This window comes from Myotis daubentonii, chromosome 2, assembly GCF_963259705.1.
Source record: "Myotis daubentonii chromosome 2, mMyoDau2.1, whole genome shotgun sequence".
Taxonomy (NCBI): domain Eukaryota; kingdom Metazoa; phylum Chordata; class Mammalia; order Chiroptera; family Vespertilionidae; genus Myotis; species Myotis daubentonii.
The window spans coordinates 190,845,555-190,862,603 of record NC_081841.1 but is presented as its reverse complement, the minus strand read 5'-3'; the positions used below and the strand labels follow the sequence as shown (position 1 = coordinate 190,862,603).

The window sequence follows — 17,049 nt, the reverse complement described above, 5'->3', positions numbered from 1 at the left end:
TAGTTTGTGCGGTTGACGTTCAACTTGTGATTATTTAGGTGAGGTTTTGTTCTGGTTCCAGGCATCCCGCTGCCTGGGCAGGTCGGTGCTCCCGGCTTCCCCGGCGAAAGAGGAGAAAAAGGTGACCAAGGACGTCCAGGGGTGCCTTTGCCAGGACCAAGCGGAAGAGATGGGCTCCCGGGCCCTCCTGGGCGCCCCGGCCCTCCTGGGCCGCCAGCCTACATAGGTAAGCGCCCTCTGGGACCGTTTCACGTGGCGTCCCTTTGAGGGCAGACTGCAGGGCAGGGCTGGCCCAGGTCTTTGAGGGGCTCCGGAGTTCACATGCAGTACAGAAGGCTGGTGTGTCCAGTGATGGATGAATTCTTGGCGGCCCACTGAGGTGTCTGCAAAATTAGCCTTGCTACAGAAAGGAATGGTAAAAATAAAACCATAAAACTGGATTAAAGGAATAAGAAATACGTTAACTAGCTCTGAGTCTCCTGGCGTCTAAAGCTGAAAAGTGAGCCAGTTGAGTTGTGCCGTTTGTACTAAAATAAAATGTATTCTAGCTTATCTAGAGTCACATAAATGATGCTCAGAATTGAATAGGAACTATCAGTTCGAGACATTTCTCCACGGACAGTCTGCAGCTCTAAATAATTATTGCTTTGCTGAAAGTTTGCTTAGGAAAAGTCAGAAGTAAAGTGGCCCAAGTCTTCCCTGTGATGTCACAGATGTATGATGATGGGGAAACCACCTAACTTTTTTGAGCCCCCATTTCTTAATCTGTATAATAAGGATGATGGTGTGTTCTTGGCAAGATAACAATGAAATAAAGTATATACAGGGCTAACGAGATATGTTTTAGAATTGTGAAATAGACGTTTCAGAAGTGATGGTGTGCGATGCTGAGGAGATGGATGGATGCTATGTGTGCTGGTCCTGTTTGTGAGCAAACTAAAGCTGGATTTCTAATACTTAACAAGTAGCCCCCAGACAGTTTGGTTCTTCAGGAGAGATTGAATTACAGAGTGTGGAAATACCTAGCTTCAGTTAGGTAGGGATGATCCTATAACTTTAAAAATCCATTTCAGATGGACAAGTGGAATGCCAGCCTGGACCAGTCGGTGATCCGGGTCCTCCTGGAATTCCAGGGCAACCAGGATTGTTGGGTGAAGTTGGAGAGAAAGGTAAGAGATTACTTTTTTTTTTTTAAATGATGATTGTGCTAGGGCCTATAATATACTAGTATGTCTGCAAACTCACTGGCTTGGGTGGACGTGGATGTAGTCTGCCTTTATTTGAACTCCCCGCAAAGTCCATTCTAGGATGTGCTTCCCTACAACTCTGCTGGGATTTTCCTGTTGTTGGATTTTGAGAGGCAGCTCTCACCTGGGAGACAGTGCAGAGTCAGGGCCCTGATGTCAGAGTTGCTGCCTTCTCCATGACTGGCCGGTGAACCTCTCAGACTGATGATGTCTTACTGTGGCCTTTCAGTTCAAAGTTTGAGAGTTCCCTTCTCAGAGGAGGCACATCTTTCAAGCCAAATCACAAATGCACACTTGGGATGCTCACCACCCATCTAAGCCATAATCAGTGTGAGCAAATCTCATGGACCAGCTGTCTCCACCCAGTGCTCTCAATTTTATCTTTATTCTTCCCAAGTTTTTGCTATAACACCAACCCAGGACACATCATAATCCCTTCACCATCTTGGAAACAGAGTGGATATCACCGCACCGACCGTCCTATCTTAGAGTGTAATAAACAAGGGATATTCCAATATGTGTATGCCTCTCAGTACCCAAGGGTAGAACAAATAAGAGGTTGCTCCCCAAACTGACCCCATTGTGTACCATTTCTGGCTTTAGGTTGCTAAGAATTTTTACTCTTCAAAAGTCTAACACACAAATGCTTCATGGAGAACAGTTTCAGCTAAATCTTTGAATTTTGACAGCCATGCAAGTTACAGAACCTTAGATGGAAGTGCTCTCAGAAGTCATTGGAGCTGGGGTGGGGATTCCCCCAGTCACTGGTGTGTCCAGTGATGGATGGATTCTTTACGGCCACCTTAGGTATCTTTGCAAAATTAGCCTTGCTACAGAAAGGAATAGTAAAAATAAAACCATAAAACTGGTTTAAAGGAATAAGAAATATGTTAACCAGCTCTCAGTCTCCTGGCATAGAAAGCTGAAAAGTGAACCAGTTGAATTGTGCAGTTTGTACTGAAAATAAAATGTATTCTAGCTTATCTAGAGTTATTTGTCGTTCAATGAATCGCTCTAGTTACCAGGTAGGGAGTCCTTTCTGAGGTGGGCTACTACATTTTATGACAGAGCCAATGGTCAGAAGGTTCTCTGTACTGTGATTTTGTTTATCCGTCTCTGGAATCCTAAGAGAAGCCTCTTTCTTCCATGTCTTCATGCTCCTGCTCGAGAACCGTCAGCCCACCCAGACTGCGGTGCTAGTGCCTCTCCCCGCCCACTCCTGGACTCACAGCACACTTCCACGGAACCCAGGGTGCCCAGAACGTAGCTGAGATGTTAGCAGACTTGCACTTCGTGTCTGTCCCATGGCTGGGCTGCGGTTCTGCCCCTGGGAAGAACTCAGAACAAAACAGTGCACCATGCCCAGAGCTCAGGGACGTGAGGCTGCCTGCATTGGTCCTTTTCTGTCCCTGACCGTGGGGCCTGCTGGAGAGGAGTGTGCATTCACCGTCCCTGGGGCTGGGGGCACCCATCCAGGCGAGGGCACAAGGGTGATGCGGACCAGCCTCTCTGACTTCCAAACATGGGCGTCTCCACATGCACTCTGCTCTGCATTAAACCTGATTTGTGCCTAGAAACCAGACATGTTAAGGTTTAGGATACCCTAAGGCCTTTGAGCTTAGTTTGAAAGTCAGGACATAAGATGTTAAAATTTCCAAAGAAAGGCATTCCCTTCCACTTTTTTGTGTGCTGCCATCTCTCTACTTTTCCATCTCAATGTCAGGTCAGTTATTTGTTCTTGCTTTGGGGGCTTCTTATTCTCAGTGATCATCTTTCAGCTTGTTACCTGGGTTTAAGTCCAGGAGCGGTATGTATAGTTTGCCAACAAATACTAAAAAATAATGGAAGTTATAGAGTGGGAGACAAAATTGTAGCAGTCAAAACTTCATGCTGATGGGCAAAATTGAGTTCTGGATCACTTTTTAGTGATTTTTTGAAAGTGGTTACCCGTGATGTGTGGCCAGTGACAGGGACACACAGCAGGTTAGCAGAGGCGTCCGGAGCAGGGGTTAGGTAATTGAGAAAGCACACATTTGAATGTGTCACTATTAAAATGACGGTCTTCTTTGCCCTTTTATTCTGTCACCACACTGCAGGGACTTCTGTTCACACGTTACATAAAAGTACCCTGTGTTTCCTTTTTTAGGTCAAAAAGGAGAGGGTTGCCTTGTCTGTGACACAACAGGACTTCGTGGACCCCCCGGGCCACAGGGGCCCCCAGGAGATAGAGGTAAGACCCCCAAATGTGAAAGGGACCAGGTCAGAATTTGCTTCAATGGGCTGGAACCTTCACAGTGAGACGTATCTTAACTCCATGAGAGACCTGATTTTCTGCAGTCAGAACTAAAGCATAATAATGAGACTGTTATGCTCAACTTCTGGGATGTGTTCACTTTGTTGAAAATTATCAAAATGTCCTATAAATTCACTGCCATTAAAATGTCCTGATAAAAGGATAGCAACATATGGCTTACTCATCTCTGCAAATTTCGTTATCTCGAAAGAAGTTAACTGAATGTTGTTATGGGAAGTGGTCTGGGGTGGGGTGAGGCGACTCAGAGCCATCCCACTTCACTGTTACCTTTATGCATTTGGGGTCACTTTTCCCTTTCTGAGCTCATCTTGAGCATTTTCATTATTACTTTCTTCTTTTAAAAAAAATACATATTTTTATTGATTTCAGAGAGAAAGGTAGAGGGAGAGAGAGTTAGAAACATCAATGATGAGAGAGAATCATTGATTGGCTGCCTCCTACTTGCCCCATACTGGGGATCGAGCTCACAACCCAGGCATGTGCCCTGACCAGGAATCGAACCATGACCTCCTGGTTCATAGGTTGACCTTCAACCACTGAGCCACCATGGCCTGGCTCATTATTACTTTTTGGGATTCTTAAAACATCATTCATTTTGTATAAAGACCTTTGTACTTTGAATCTTTTATTTTTGTTCTTTTAAGTCTCAAAAAAATTTAAAAAGCTTTTGAGTAATTAGAAAGTATCTCATCAATAATGTGCTGTAATTTTTTCTCTGTGTTTTATGAAAGGTTTCCCGGGGCATCCAGGGGCCAAGGGTGAGAAAGGTCTACCTGGCAGGGACGGTCTGGAAGGATTGCCTGTGAGTATGCCTATCTGAGTTCATGTCCATATTAGAAGGTGTATATTTTTACATTTGCAATACAGTGTCTGCCGTATTTGGGAGCTGGTAAAAGTATCTCTTGGTCCAGCAGTCTAGAATTACTCCCTGTGTTCCTCTTCACTCATTCCCCTGAGAATGAGCAGGACTGTTGGAATCCAGAACCAGCATCTCAACTGCCCTTCTTCTCACCTGGTCAGAATTCAGTTGCCATGTACCTGTGTCCAGGTGCAGCCGAGTGCTGGTGTGTCCCTTTCCCGCAGGGGCTCTGGGAGTTCTTGAAACAAATGCCACCAAGGGTTACCTCTTAGCAGCAACACTGTTGAGTTGAATTGTCCTTCTGCACAATTATTGCTTATCATTCTAAATAATCTACAAACTTATGTTCATGGATAAGTTTAGCACCAATAGTTTCTAGGGAGAGAAGGAGGGAAACTGACCTGTGTACTTCTAGGGATTTGAAATATTTTTTTATTCTTCTTCTAACAGATACATATTTTGAAAATTCCTAACACCAAACTCTATTTTAAAGATGCTTTTTTATATCTAAAATGAAATACCTCAATCATATGGATGTGAAACCTTTCAGTTAATCAAAATAACAGCTTCTTAGCTCTTCTAGTTTGTTTTAAAAGAAGCCATTGAAAAGAATAGTAATAATCTTAACTATTGAAGGACATTATTTTATTTCATATAATTAGCTTTATGCATTTATATGTCTAAAGCTTTTGAACCTTAGGAGATTGTTCTCTTCATATTTTCTTGGTTCTTATAAGTTCTGTAAGCATTAACTAGTTCCTACAAATTACGTTCATTCCCATTTTCCCTTTCCTTTTGTCATAAATTGAACCTCAAGTCTTTAGCATTATTCTTTTTTTGTTGTGGCACTTTAACATTCATATTTAAGAAAAAATATTACAAGATGCTTCTATAAAGGCGGGTCAGGGTAAAAAGGAGTTGAAATGGGAATGAAACAGCTGGGATTTAGCAATAGTTTTCTCCTTTTGAACTTGGGTGTTGAGATCCTGCTTTCCAGATCTTCCCTGGGCCTGGGGAGATAAGTTAGAAGTTGCAATTGTTTAAAATATTTCTAAATCCATTAGAAGCTCCCATCGCTGGGAAGCCCTGGCTGTGGTGGCGATCAAAGGCGGAAAAACCTTGAAGGCAGCAGTAAAGGATGCTTTTAACCTCTGGACGTAGCCTTTATCTACTTGGCCTTCCTGGAATTCTTCCTGCCTCCACTGTGCCCAAAACCTAGTCCAGACATCCATTTCTCCAGCCTCAAATCTAATAAAAAGGGATAAAGGGGAAGGAGATGAGAGAGAAGGATGGTTGAGTAGAAGTCATGATAAAGAAGAAAGTAAAGAAAACGTACCACAAAAATTTTAATCCTATGCCTTCCCCATCAGGAGCTGCTTTCTGTAGATGGGGGAAAAAATGCCTAAAAATTGTTTTATGGGTAAATAATTTAATTTAGAAGAGAGTAAGTTTCCTTTTATTTGAGGCTGTATGGTTTAACTAGCTCAAAAGTGTGGTTCTTATGTCAGATTTGGCTGGGGGCCAAAAGAGGTCCTCAGGAACCCATGGAGTATACCGGGATGTAGATTAAAATGAGAAAGTGATGAAGTGCACAGAGATTCCATTTGATGTAGATGGCACTTCGGTGACACGTTCTTTTAAAAGCTGAGTGTTTGATTTTGGGGAAGAAGGACAGATCACAAGAGTCTGGCTCCTGACAGATGGGGAAGCCCGTGCTGCAGGGGCAGGCTCTGGTTGCTGGGAGCGGGTAATTGAAATGAACTCCTCCTGGCTTCCCCACAGGGGCACCACTTTTTAGAAGCAGACCACACAGCCATCGGATCTTCTCGTATTTGTGCAGCCAGTGCTAAATTTTCAAGGCGCTATTTGATTTCCTCCATATTTATCTTAAGGGATGTGGATCAAAAGACCTTTGAATTGCTTAGGATTAAGAAGTTCTGTGGCAAAGTAACCCCATGAGATAGCCTAGGGTCATAGATGTTCCTTTTCAAAAAAATCCAGATTCCTCCCTTGAATGATAGTGAACAAGGTCATCTTCATTTAAAAAAAATATATTTTCCCACCCTTTGCTCACAGTATTAGAAAACTGTATTTCTGAATAATCACTGTAAAATAACATAATGATGCTTCTGGATTGAGAAAAATATACATTGGTAGTAATTTCTTACATTGGTATTTATTTTTTATTGGTGGATGTTACCAGTTCAACATATACTTTCCCCAATATCTCCTTAGTTGCAGACATTAAGGACACAAAGATAGAAAGCCTTGGTCCTGCTCTCAAAGCCCCGAAAGACTAGTATAAAGACAGATGTGCAAGCAAAAGTTCCTCATAAACAAAGCAAGTTTTACAACGAGAACCACGCGTTACACCATGGCGATACCGGAGAAAGCAGCTCTACCTATCAGGAAAGGTTTCACAGAGGACTCTAGCTTTAGCTGAGATTTAAAGATGCATAGGAGCTAATATTAACCCAAGGGAAAAAGCTACGAAATACCACAATACCTTGCAACTAGATAATGAAATTTCCTTGACGCTCTGCTAACCTTTCTAGTAGGTGGCTGGTAGAGATAAAGAGTTCCCATTCTTGGGACAAGAGCAGATAGGTTGAGCATCTTCTACCTTTGCCAAGTACATCTGAATGAAGTATCCTCTGTTATAAGGGGCACGTCGAGCTCAGGGCCAGTTCCAACCACCTCTGTCTGTCCAGGAGAACTTTCTTCCATGATAGAGATGTCTATGCCTGAGCTGTCCAGTTTGGTAGCCACTCATCAGTGGTGGCTATTGAGTCTGTGAAGTGTGGCTAGTGTGACTAAGGAGCTGAAGTTTTAATGTTTACCTAGTATTGGACAGTGTAGACTTGTTGCCGACTCTCCAGGCTTCTGGGAGCACACTGGATGGTGTTGGTTGTGCATCTAAGAAGGTACAACTGTGCCATGTTTGGTATTGAAAGAGCAGCAGCTCATTCCTTAGCTGGCATTGTTTCAGCTTGGAGGAAGCAATATGGGCAGGAAAATGATTCAGCCCTATTTAGGTTAGTCCCAAATTTACCACTTGTTTGACCTGAGCAGGCCTCGGAACCTCTGCCAGCCTCATCTCCACATTTGTGTAGAGGCAGCTTTTATGAGATAATACCTAACTCTTCAGTGCTCATGTGGTGTGGGGACAAAGTACAACCAGAAATAAGACTTTCTGACTGTTATCTTGAGTATAAGCTCCCTCATCTGCTGAAAGGTGCTTTGAATATTTTTCCTGCAGAGTTGGGATAAGAATTAGAGATTATACATACACACACACACACACACACACACACACACACACACACACACACATACCAATGATTGGGACACATGGTATGCGCTTAATAAATGGTAGCCACTTCTTAAATCTAAATATTGTATACATTTTGGTATGTCTTTTGTCTTCTAATTCCTTCCTTTGAGACATATATATTACACATTGACACACATATGTGTGATTCACAGATATCCAAGAACCGCTTGAGAGGGAGTTTATAAAAAAGAACTCAAATTAAATGAATTGTGAAGAATTTTAAATTCTGCCAAGTCAGCAGGGAGGCTAAAGAGTTTTATCTCCCAGGCCTAAGAGAACAAGCTAGGGAGACAATTATTTGCAACCTTGGCTATTTTCCTTGTGAACCCCAACTCTCAGAGTGGCTGGTGGAGAAACCCTCTACGGTGTGGGCATACCTTGCAGATTTAACTTTCCAGGAACTGAAAAATGTTCTGTTTGTCTCCTGGGAAAGTCGATTCTGTTGCACTCCCTTCCCAGAGTTTCCTGTCTTCCCAGTGCCCTGGAAACCTCTCCTCCAGAATTTGGAGCGTAAGCTTAAACCTGGACAATTTCAACAGTGACTAGAGTTAGAGAAAACATGGCTCTTCCCAGCCCTCATTGATTCTTAACCACCATCTCCACCTAGAAGCCATTTCTCCAGTTCCTGGGCCCAGGACCTTACACATTCATTGCCCTCCAACAGTTGCTAAAATGTTCTTGTGAATGTTTTAACAGTTGTAAGGGGCAAGAAAGCTACCTAAGAACCATTCCACGAGCTGGGTACCCAGTGCCACACCATTATTCCCCCGCTTGTATTCCAGTCTCTGTTCAGAATCCCTAAAAGGAATATTTGAAGTGTTTACAAGAAGTGAGGTCAGATCATGGCTTTGTCATAGCTATTGGATGGCTTCTAGTAAATGAATGAGGAAATCTAAACACGTTAAAATTTTCTTGATTTCGTATTGACTGTGTAACCAGCCATGCTTGTGTGTTCCATGGATGAATGTCTCCAGAGGTGTCATAAAGCTTTGTCCTTGTAGGGCCCTCAAGGTTCACCGGGGCTGATGGGCCAGCCAGGAGCCAAGGGAGAGCCTGGTGAGATTTACTTTGACATGCGACTCAAAGGTGACAAAGGAGACCCAGGCTTCCCAGGACAACCCGGCATGCCAGGCAGATCAGGGTCTCCCGGAAGAGATGGCCATCCAGGTCTGCCCGGCCCCAAAGGCTCCCCGGTATGTTTATTTCCAGACTCTGAACATGCACTGTACAAATGGCCGTGCAAATAATGAGAATAATTTGTATCATATCTACATATTCTCACTTAAATGCTAATTGTCATAAGTGAACTTGTTTCATGGCTCATGGGAAAACTCGCCTGTAAACCTATGCTGATGGTGTTGATGATGTTGACTTGATAATGAGATAATAATGGATCATTGTCTTCTGATGTATTTGGGGGAACTGAAAAGATTTTCTCATGTCGGAAGGGTGGTGAAGTTTCAAGTGAATGGTGTTCAGGTCATCTTTTATAAGAAGATTCCAGATATAAATGCCTCACTCTTTGAAGTGTCTCCTGATGTAGGATAAGGGAGGGAGGATGATTGCTCAACTTAGAGAAAAGAATGCTGGTTTTATTTATTAACCACAAGTTGATCTTTGTAGAAGGGTTACAGTAAATAAATAGCATAAGCCAGTTAAACCCTGGTACTTATTTACTATTGAGTGTGTAAAAATGTGACATGGACAGGAGTGTTGGTATGTCTTCTAATAAGATTTCTTTTTTTCGTTTCATCTCAGGGTTCAGCAGGATTAAAAGGCGACCGTGGCCCCCCCGGAGGAGTTGGATTTCCCGGCAGTCGTGGTGACATCGGCCCTCCTGGGCCTCCAGGGTATGGCCCAAGTGGCCCCGCTGGTGACAAAGGACAAGCGGGCTTCCCGGGAAATCCTGGACTCCCCGGCCAGCCAGGTGAGGCCCGAGGACCTCAAGTGCAGCACAAAGATGCACAGGGGTCCTGGACTCAGTGATGTGGGCGTGTGGGTTTGGTTTCAGTTCTTCCAGAGGTGATCTGGGCAAGTCCTTCTTTGGCCTTTTTGTACATTCATTTGTATATAAGACTAGAGGCCTGGTGCACGAAATGTGTGCACTTGGGGTGGAGGGTCCCTTAGCCCAGATTGCGAGAGGGTACAGGCCAGGCCGAGGAACCCCAGTGGTGCAGGGTTGGGGCCAGGGAGGGACATGGGAGGTTGGCCCGCTGAGGAGGGACTGCGGGAGGGCTCCAGGGCATGTCCAGCCTGTCTTGCTCAGTCCCGATCAGTCGGACCCCAGCAACAAGCTAACCTACCGATTAGAGTGTCTGCCCCCTTGTGATCAGTGCATGTCATAGCGATCAATTGGTTGAGTGGCCTTAGCATATCATTAGCATATTATGCTTTGATTGGTTGAATGGCTGACCAGATCACCAGACACTTAGCATATTAGGCTTTTATGATATAGGATGGGCCAGATAGTATGTAGGATTGGGCTAAAAAGCATTTGAATATATAGATGATTTTCCTTATAATAAATATATAGCTATACCAGCTAAAGTCAACCTTTGATGTGGGAGTGATTTCAACATAAGCCCATTTTTTTTCCCTCATCTGTTTTCAGTGTTTCCCAGGCACAGTCAGTCCATTTTGGCTTCTGGATATCCCACAGAGTATACCTTGCCTGTTGATTAATTCTATAGCAGTGTCAACTTCATTATTGATATTTAATTCCATGTTGGTTTTAGTCACTTGCTGACTGTTTTTTTTCTGTGACTGTGTGTGCCAGGCACTATGCTAAGTGGTGATCAGAATGATAAGTAAGGCAGACATGGCCCTGCCCCCCCATGGAGTTCACTGTCCAGGGTTTGGCAGAGCATGTGGAGAAAGGACTATGTGTGGGTTTCCCACAGGCATGCTCTATTACAGCCTTATTATCGGGGACAGAGGTGTACAAGGGAAAGCTCCAGGTCTTGCACACAAAGGCTCCCAATACGTTATTAGTAGAATATGATTCAGGGTAGAAATGGAACACTCACATCTTTCCCTAGAAAATCCTGGAATGGGAAGAGGAGAGGCTGGGAATGGCTTGGATAAAAGGAGAAAAGGAAGTGTGCTTCACTAAGACATGTCTTCAAAGCTGTAAACAATGAATGAAAGGACTTTGGGTGATTAAAAGTGTGTGACTAGTAAACATTGAAAAACATAACTAAGTAGCTGGATAATCAAACTATCCAACAAGAACTCTGTAGAAGCAATTACATTATGGCTTTCTTGCTTACAGATTTGCCAATTCTGTCGTCAGTCATACATCTAGCCCAAGTTTTATCAATTCCTATGCCTATTGGCAACTATTTCTTTATTAAGACATAATATAAAGTTCGTAAGCATTCTGACCCAGAAAGTCTTCGATGGAAGTCCAAGTTTAGCATCCTAATGTATCTGTTTATTATCATTCTCATTGTTTGTGAGAACATTGATTACTTAGCACCAAATTGTGACTCCACTGATAATTGTTCTCTCTTTAGTAAGAAATGTCTCTTTTGTCACTCCTTTGGGGCAGGGAAATACTGAGTTTGACTTAGAAAGATCCCCAGTATTAGAAAAGAGACCACTGATCACTTCCCTTCAGATCCTGATCCCCAAATCTACATATTAAGTGTTCTTTGTACTTCTGGGATCTGAAAACTTGCAGAGCTACAAAATGGAATCAGACCTTCCTCTTGGCCAGAAACTACTATCAGAAAAACCACCTGGGATACATCTAGATACATCCTGGTAGGATGGGGAAGAAGGCATTGTTGGCAGTGCTGTTGGTCTTTTTCCATATTCTGTAGAGTTTCTTGGCCACCCAGACCCATTCAGCTTTTGGATTAGAAACCTGACCTTCTTTGATCCGCCAGAACTCTGTTTACTCTGGTGACCATAAAAGTCTCCATCTGGGGTAGAACTGATAGCAAATACGTGTTGGAATCAGTCGGGAGGCATTTCCTATACTCTGTAGCTCAAGAATGTGATGGCTGTCACTGGGAGGCCCTACATATCTTGAATTCTCGTAAGGCATGTGAAGAGTTGCTGCACACATTCCTGGAGATGATCCCTTTAGTCCTTTCTTAATAGTTAAATCCTGACGCCCAGCGCATCTCCTATGCACGAATATCCTGGGGGCTGGGCTGGCACCTCCTAGCTTGTGATGGTCTTGACAGCAGACATCTGTCCAGATGCACTGTTACCAGTAATGCATAACCATCCATTTGGCACGTTGTGAAGATAACTTACCACCAGATGAACATAATTTAGGTTGCTCTCAGCGCAACTCAGAAATAGTACTGGCTGAGAAATTGAGAGAGAACAGTAAAAGTGTTTTGACTTTTTGAGACAGACTAAAGAAGAAATTCCCCAGGCCCATCTCACCTTTTGTCATGGCAGGCCTTTCAGCTTTTCTTGATTCTTACTTTGGACCATGAAGGAATTCTTTAGTCAGACAAATCTAGGTCACTCTGGACATACATTTTGGGGTGAGGAGGAACAACACTTTGTGAAAGATTCTAGAAAAATAGAGGGAGGAAATGGAGGTGTGCAGATGGAGGTGTCTGTCCAGGTACACACAGTGCGCTCAGAGGACGCAATGCTGGGCTCACGCGATGTCCTTGCTTTTTTTCCGCAGGTCCCAGGGGTGAAGCAGGAAGAGTCATGCCTTTACCTGGCCCCCCTGGAGCAGATGGACTTCCGGGTTCCCCCGGTTTCCAAGGGCCCCAAGGTACTTTTAAGTTCTACTTCACCTGGAGGTGGAATTGGAACATTCTCAGGTTTTTCTCATGCTGATCATTGGTCTTGCCCACAACAGGTGACCGTGGTTTCCCTGGAACCCCAGGAAGGCCTGGCCTCCCAGGAGAGAAGGGCGCTGTTGGCCAGGCGGGGATTGGATTTCCAGGGCCTCCAGGCCCCAAAGGTAAGCCTGCAGGATGAGCTCAACCATGAGTGGGACCATAGCTTTCATTCCCTGGCTGGTCAGCACCATGGGCTGTGCTCTCTCTGGTCACCTTTACTTGAACTTACGAGAATACAAGGCAATGGACATGAAGACGCTATGCGAGTAGTGACCGTGCAGATATGGGAAGGCTTGCTCATGACCTCACAGTGCAGTGATGTCAGTCACTAAAGCCATGGGTGAAATGGTGCTTGCAACACAGTGGTTTGGTTGGTGGAGTTGGAATATTAGGGGACTGGAAGCTGCCCAGGAAGCTGGCAGATGCTACATGCATTTAAACTCACCCAGAGGAAATTCTCTGTCATCAGTGAAGGAAATACACAGCCAGTGGGACCTCCAGCCGACTGGGCTTGGAAGTCAGAAGGAAGGTCATGGGCAGGTGCGGGGATGGCAAGGCCTCTGCACAGGGGGCTAGCATCCCCACAGGGTGCTGACATTTTAGAACCAGCACTTCTTTCTGAAAGTTGTAAGGAAGTAAAGAGGACAGTTTCACTCTTTTTTGTTGCTTTCTTATTCAACTAGTCCTTCAGGTAGACCCTGGCCTATAGACTTGCCATGACGAACATGGTCAAGACTGCGAAGGTGCTATGAGCGATAGGGGGCGTGTCTTTCCCATTTGGATGGGCATCATGGCCCCAGTTTCACTGGCCATTTGGCCCAAACTGAGTTTAAAGACTTGTCCAGCCTCCTGGCTTTTTGTCTAGAGCAGCTGTGGGCAAACTACAGCACGCGGGCCGGATGCGGCCCGTTTGAAATGAATAAAACTAAAAAAAAAAAGACCGTACCCTTTTATGTAATGATGTTTACTTTGAATTTATATTAGTTCACACAAACACTCCATCCATGCTTTTGTTCCAGCCCTCCGGTCCAGTTTAAGAACCCATTGTGGCCCTCGAGTCAAAAAGTTTGCCCACCCCTGGTCTAGAGGCATGCATCACACCTACTGTCATGGTTACAGCCTAGACATTTGGCGGACCAGAGACAGCAGCCTCTTTCCTCCTAGAGCCACATAATAACCACCCATGTACGTGGTTACTTCTGTCAGGTGTAAAGAGCAGAAGGCCCTTAATGACCCTCCAAGTTCATGGGGGAAGGCAGAGGCCTTCTCCATGTCCACGGACCCCACTATATTCCATATGAGAGCCATACCATTGCCATCATGACAGGTAAAGTTTAACTGATTAAAGGTCTTCATTAGAAGCCCTTTGCCCACATCTCACAAAGCTGCTTGGAGGTGCAGATGCTGGTGGGCGGTTAGGTCCACTCTCTGTTGGGACCCCTCAGCACAACAGCCCCACAGCAGGTGCCGTTGAGGTGTGTGCTTCTGCAAACTCATAAATGACTGCAGGTCATGGACCGCCGCAGCCCACAGGAGGGGTGTAAACCAGCGTCTCTTAGACTTCTCCGCACACGGGAGCCATGTGGGCAGCTGTGTGAAAGCCGTGAGAACCTTTGGGTTGGGACCCAGTCTTTACATGTCGCCATGTGCCTCCAGTGTGGTGCAGCCCAACTTGAGAACCAGTGCTTCTCAAACTTGAATGCATCCAGGAATCACAAAAGGTCTGGTGAAAATGTGGACCAGCTTCCATAGCTCTCTAGCAGGGCAACAGCACTGTTCTTAAAGCATGGCCACACTTGGGTAGTGAGAGTTTAAAGTGCCATTCTTAGTCTGCTAACGCCAAGGTGTTTGTGTTTGTTTTGGGGGAGTAGGATGGGAAAGAAAAAGTCATTGAGTCGGAGAAAGGAAGGATTGGGATTGGTCTGAGTGGTCCACGGCCCCCCGAGCTGCCCCCCAGGTGGCACTGGTGGCACTGCCATGACCAGATGATCTCATCTTCCTCTTAGAACCACCTCTATGGGGCTTCCTTTTTGTTGGCCACCTCCAGTCCGTTCAGTTACCCCTGAGCAAGCGTAAAAGAAGTGAAGAAAGTGGGAAATAGCATTATTACATTCATTATTATTTTGTTTCTTCAAAATAGGCATTGATGGCTTGCCCGGAGATCTGGGACTTCCTGGGAATCCAGGTCGCCCAGGAATTAATGGCTTCCCTGGCAACCCAGGTCCACCCGGCCAGAAGGTGGGTACTGAGTGTTTTCTGGATGGCTATGTCCTCCACCCTTGTGATTAATTGGACACACACAATGTGGGTTAGTAATCTCACGGGCTCTGTGGGATCAGCATGTTTGGTTTTTAATGAAATAGCATAGAGTAGAAAATACCCAAGAACACAGCACATAGTAGTAAATGTTTTGGGGAAAACCATCTGTTTCCACTTTACGAGTATGTTCTTGCTTGTGTGTATACTGCATCTCAACATACAATGTCTGTCTTATTGTGGGTGGCAGAAGAAAGCTGTTTGAAAGCCATTGTCATACAAGATGTACTAGCCCCTCAGGAAGGTCTCTAGCATAGCGTTTCTCAGCCTCTGCATTATTAACTTGCTGGTCCAGTGATTTTTTTTGTGGCGAGGGCTGCCTTAATCATTTGGGTTCTTTAACAGCTTCCCCCATGATACTTAAGGAGCACGCCACACCCACCTTAGTTGTGACAACCAAAAATATCTCCGGATATTACCAGATGTCATCCCGGGGGAGGGAGGGGCGGAAAATGGCCCTGGTTGGGAACCCCTGGGCTAGTGTGACTTCAGGACTCTCCTTGCCCTCATACATCCCCTCTGTCCACTTGCTCACAGTTGAAATTCTGCTCAGTAAGTGTAACTGACTCTTGGATAGATCCGTTTCTGTTCTGATGGTGAGGAAGGGAAGTGAAATTACCCGAAGGCATCAGTCCTAAAAGGGAGAAAGGGCCAAGGGCAGTCCTTTGTCGATGTAGAACTGGCCTGTTTTCTTTCTGTGAGGAGTGCAGGGAAAGCTGTGGGGACCCGGCAGGGGTGCAGGGAGGCAGCTGCGCCTCAGTGACCCTGGGAAGCTCCTTCCTGAGAAACACCTAACTTCCTGGTGTCCCTGCTCCCTGTGGCTAAGACAGAAGAGAGGCATCCGGAAATCTATCTTTAGAAAACACTCCTAACCTGCACTTGATTTGAACATTAGTCAGTGGTGGTGGCGGGTGGATCACTTTAACTCTGTGGTTAGTAAACACCAAATGCACATGGAATTAAGGATTTGGTTCATGACTTAAAACACTGTACTTTTTCAAATATCCCTTGGTTTGAGTTCCTGACATTTTGCAAATTTCCTGCTGGGATGTGTAGAGAAGTCACCAGTGCCCCCTCCTGTCCAGAGTCCTCATCTGGAAGTTGTGACCAACAGTGGACACCAGAGGGCACTGTGACGGACATAATGGCCACCTACTGCTTCACACAGCCTATGTCAGCGCCTACATTGGGGCTGTTTGGAAAGCACTCTCGGGCCCTCAAGATACTTCCTTTATTTTTAACCATCTGCATTTGTCAAAGCCCTTTGACTCATAAAATAGATTTAAATGTTTAATTTGATGTGAAAGCCTTCATTAAAGCAAAAACTACATAAAGGGTGTCCTGTTCCTGTCCTGGAACTTTTCCTCTTCTTATGAAAATATCTATTAGCCGGGCCACCAATCACATTCAGACAAGTGATTGGGGTAGGGGGTGGGGGGTTGCCTCTCCCTCTTTGTAAAATGAAAACGATAAAAATTGCCTACCTTTTTGGCTCATAGTGAGATCGAAAGGACATAGTAGGTATGAGGAAGCTTTGCAGATGGAAGCGGATTGGGCAGGTGTTATTAAGTGCACCACAGAATCAGTTAACAGTCTGTACTTTTGCACTTGGCTGATAAAATCATGGGCTTTGCTGGTGAACTTGCTTCTCTGTGTTTGGGACTTTCCAGGGAGAGCCCGGGATTGGTCTGCCAGGACTCAAAGGAGCGCCAGGCCTTCCAGGCACTCCTGGCACACCTGGGGAGAAGGGGAACATCGGGGGACCAGGCATTCCTGGAGAGCATGGAGCCATAGGGCCCCCCGGCCTTCAGGGAATCAGAGGTAACTTCTTACAAGTAAATCTGGACTGTGGCAAAGACTGGGTCTGTCTGTTTATTTTGTGTCCTCAGAGCACCTATTAGCTTCTGAGTGTTTGGTGAATGAATGATGAAAGGCCTAGAGTATATGGCTTTCTGTTGCTGTGGCTTATTGTACAAGTAGGTAGTGTGTGCTGTGAAACATGCTGTGGTCCCCATGCAGTTTACTCACAATTTCTTCCCAACCAGGTGACCCAGGACCTCCTGGATTACAAGGTCCCAAAGGAGCTCCAGGAGTTCCTGGAGTTGGTCCCCCTGGATTGATGGGCCCCCCCGGAAGACAGGGACCACCAGGATCCTCAGGTG

The 17,049-nt window shown here is 45.1% G+C and overlaps 1 protein-coding gene across 1 annotated transcript in view; it reads left to right on the top strand.

The window, feature by feature from the left end:
- The window catches only part of COL4A1 (collagen type IV alpha 1 chain), a 140,703-nt gene that overhangs the window by 100,312 nt on the left and 23,342 nt on the right, over positions 1-17,049 (top strand). The window contains exons 21-31 of the mRNA XM_059685108.1: positions 62-226; positions 1,074-1,169; positions 3,394-3,477; positions 4,293-4,363; positions 8,756-8,947; positions 9,513-9,681; positions 12,409-12,501; positions 12,589-12,693; positions 14,712-14,809; positions 16,558-16,708; positions 16,933-17,046. Of these exons, the coding sequence (XP_059541091.1) occupies positions 62-226; positions 1,074-1,169; positions 3,394-3,477; positions 4,293-4,363; positions 8,756-8,947; positions 9,513-9,681; positions 12,409-12,501; positions 12,589-12,693; positions 14,712-14,809; positions 16,558-16,708; positions 16,933-17,046 (1,338 nt within the window). The remainder of the gene's footprint in view (positions 1-61; positions 227-1,073; positions 1,170-3,393; positions 3,478-4,292; positions 4,364-8,755; positions 8,948-9,512; positions 9,682-12,408; positions 12,502-12,588; positions 12,694-14,711; positions 14,810-16,557; positions 16,709-16,932; positions 17,047-17,049) is intronic.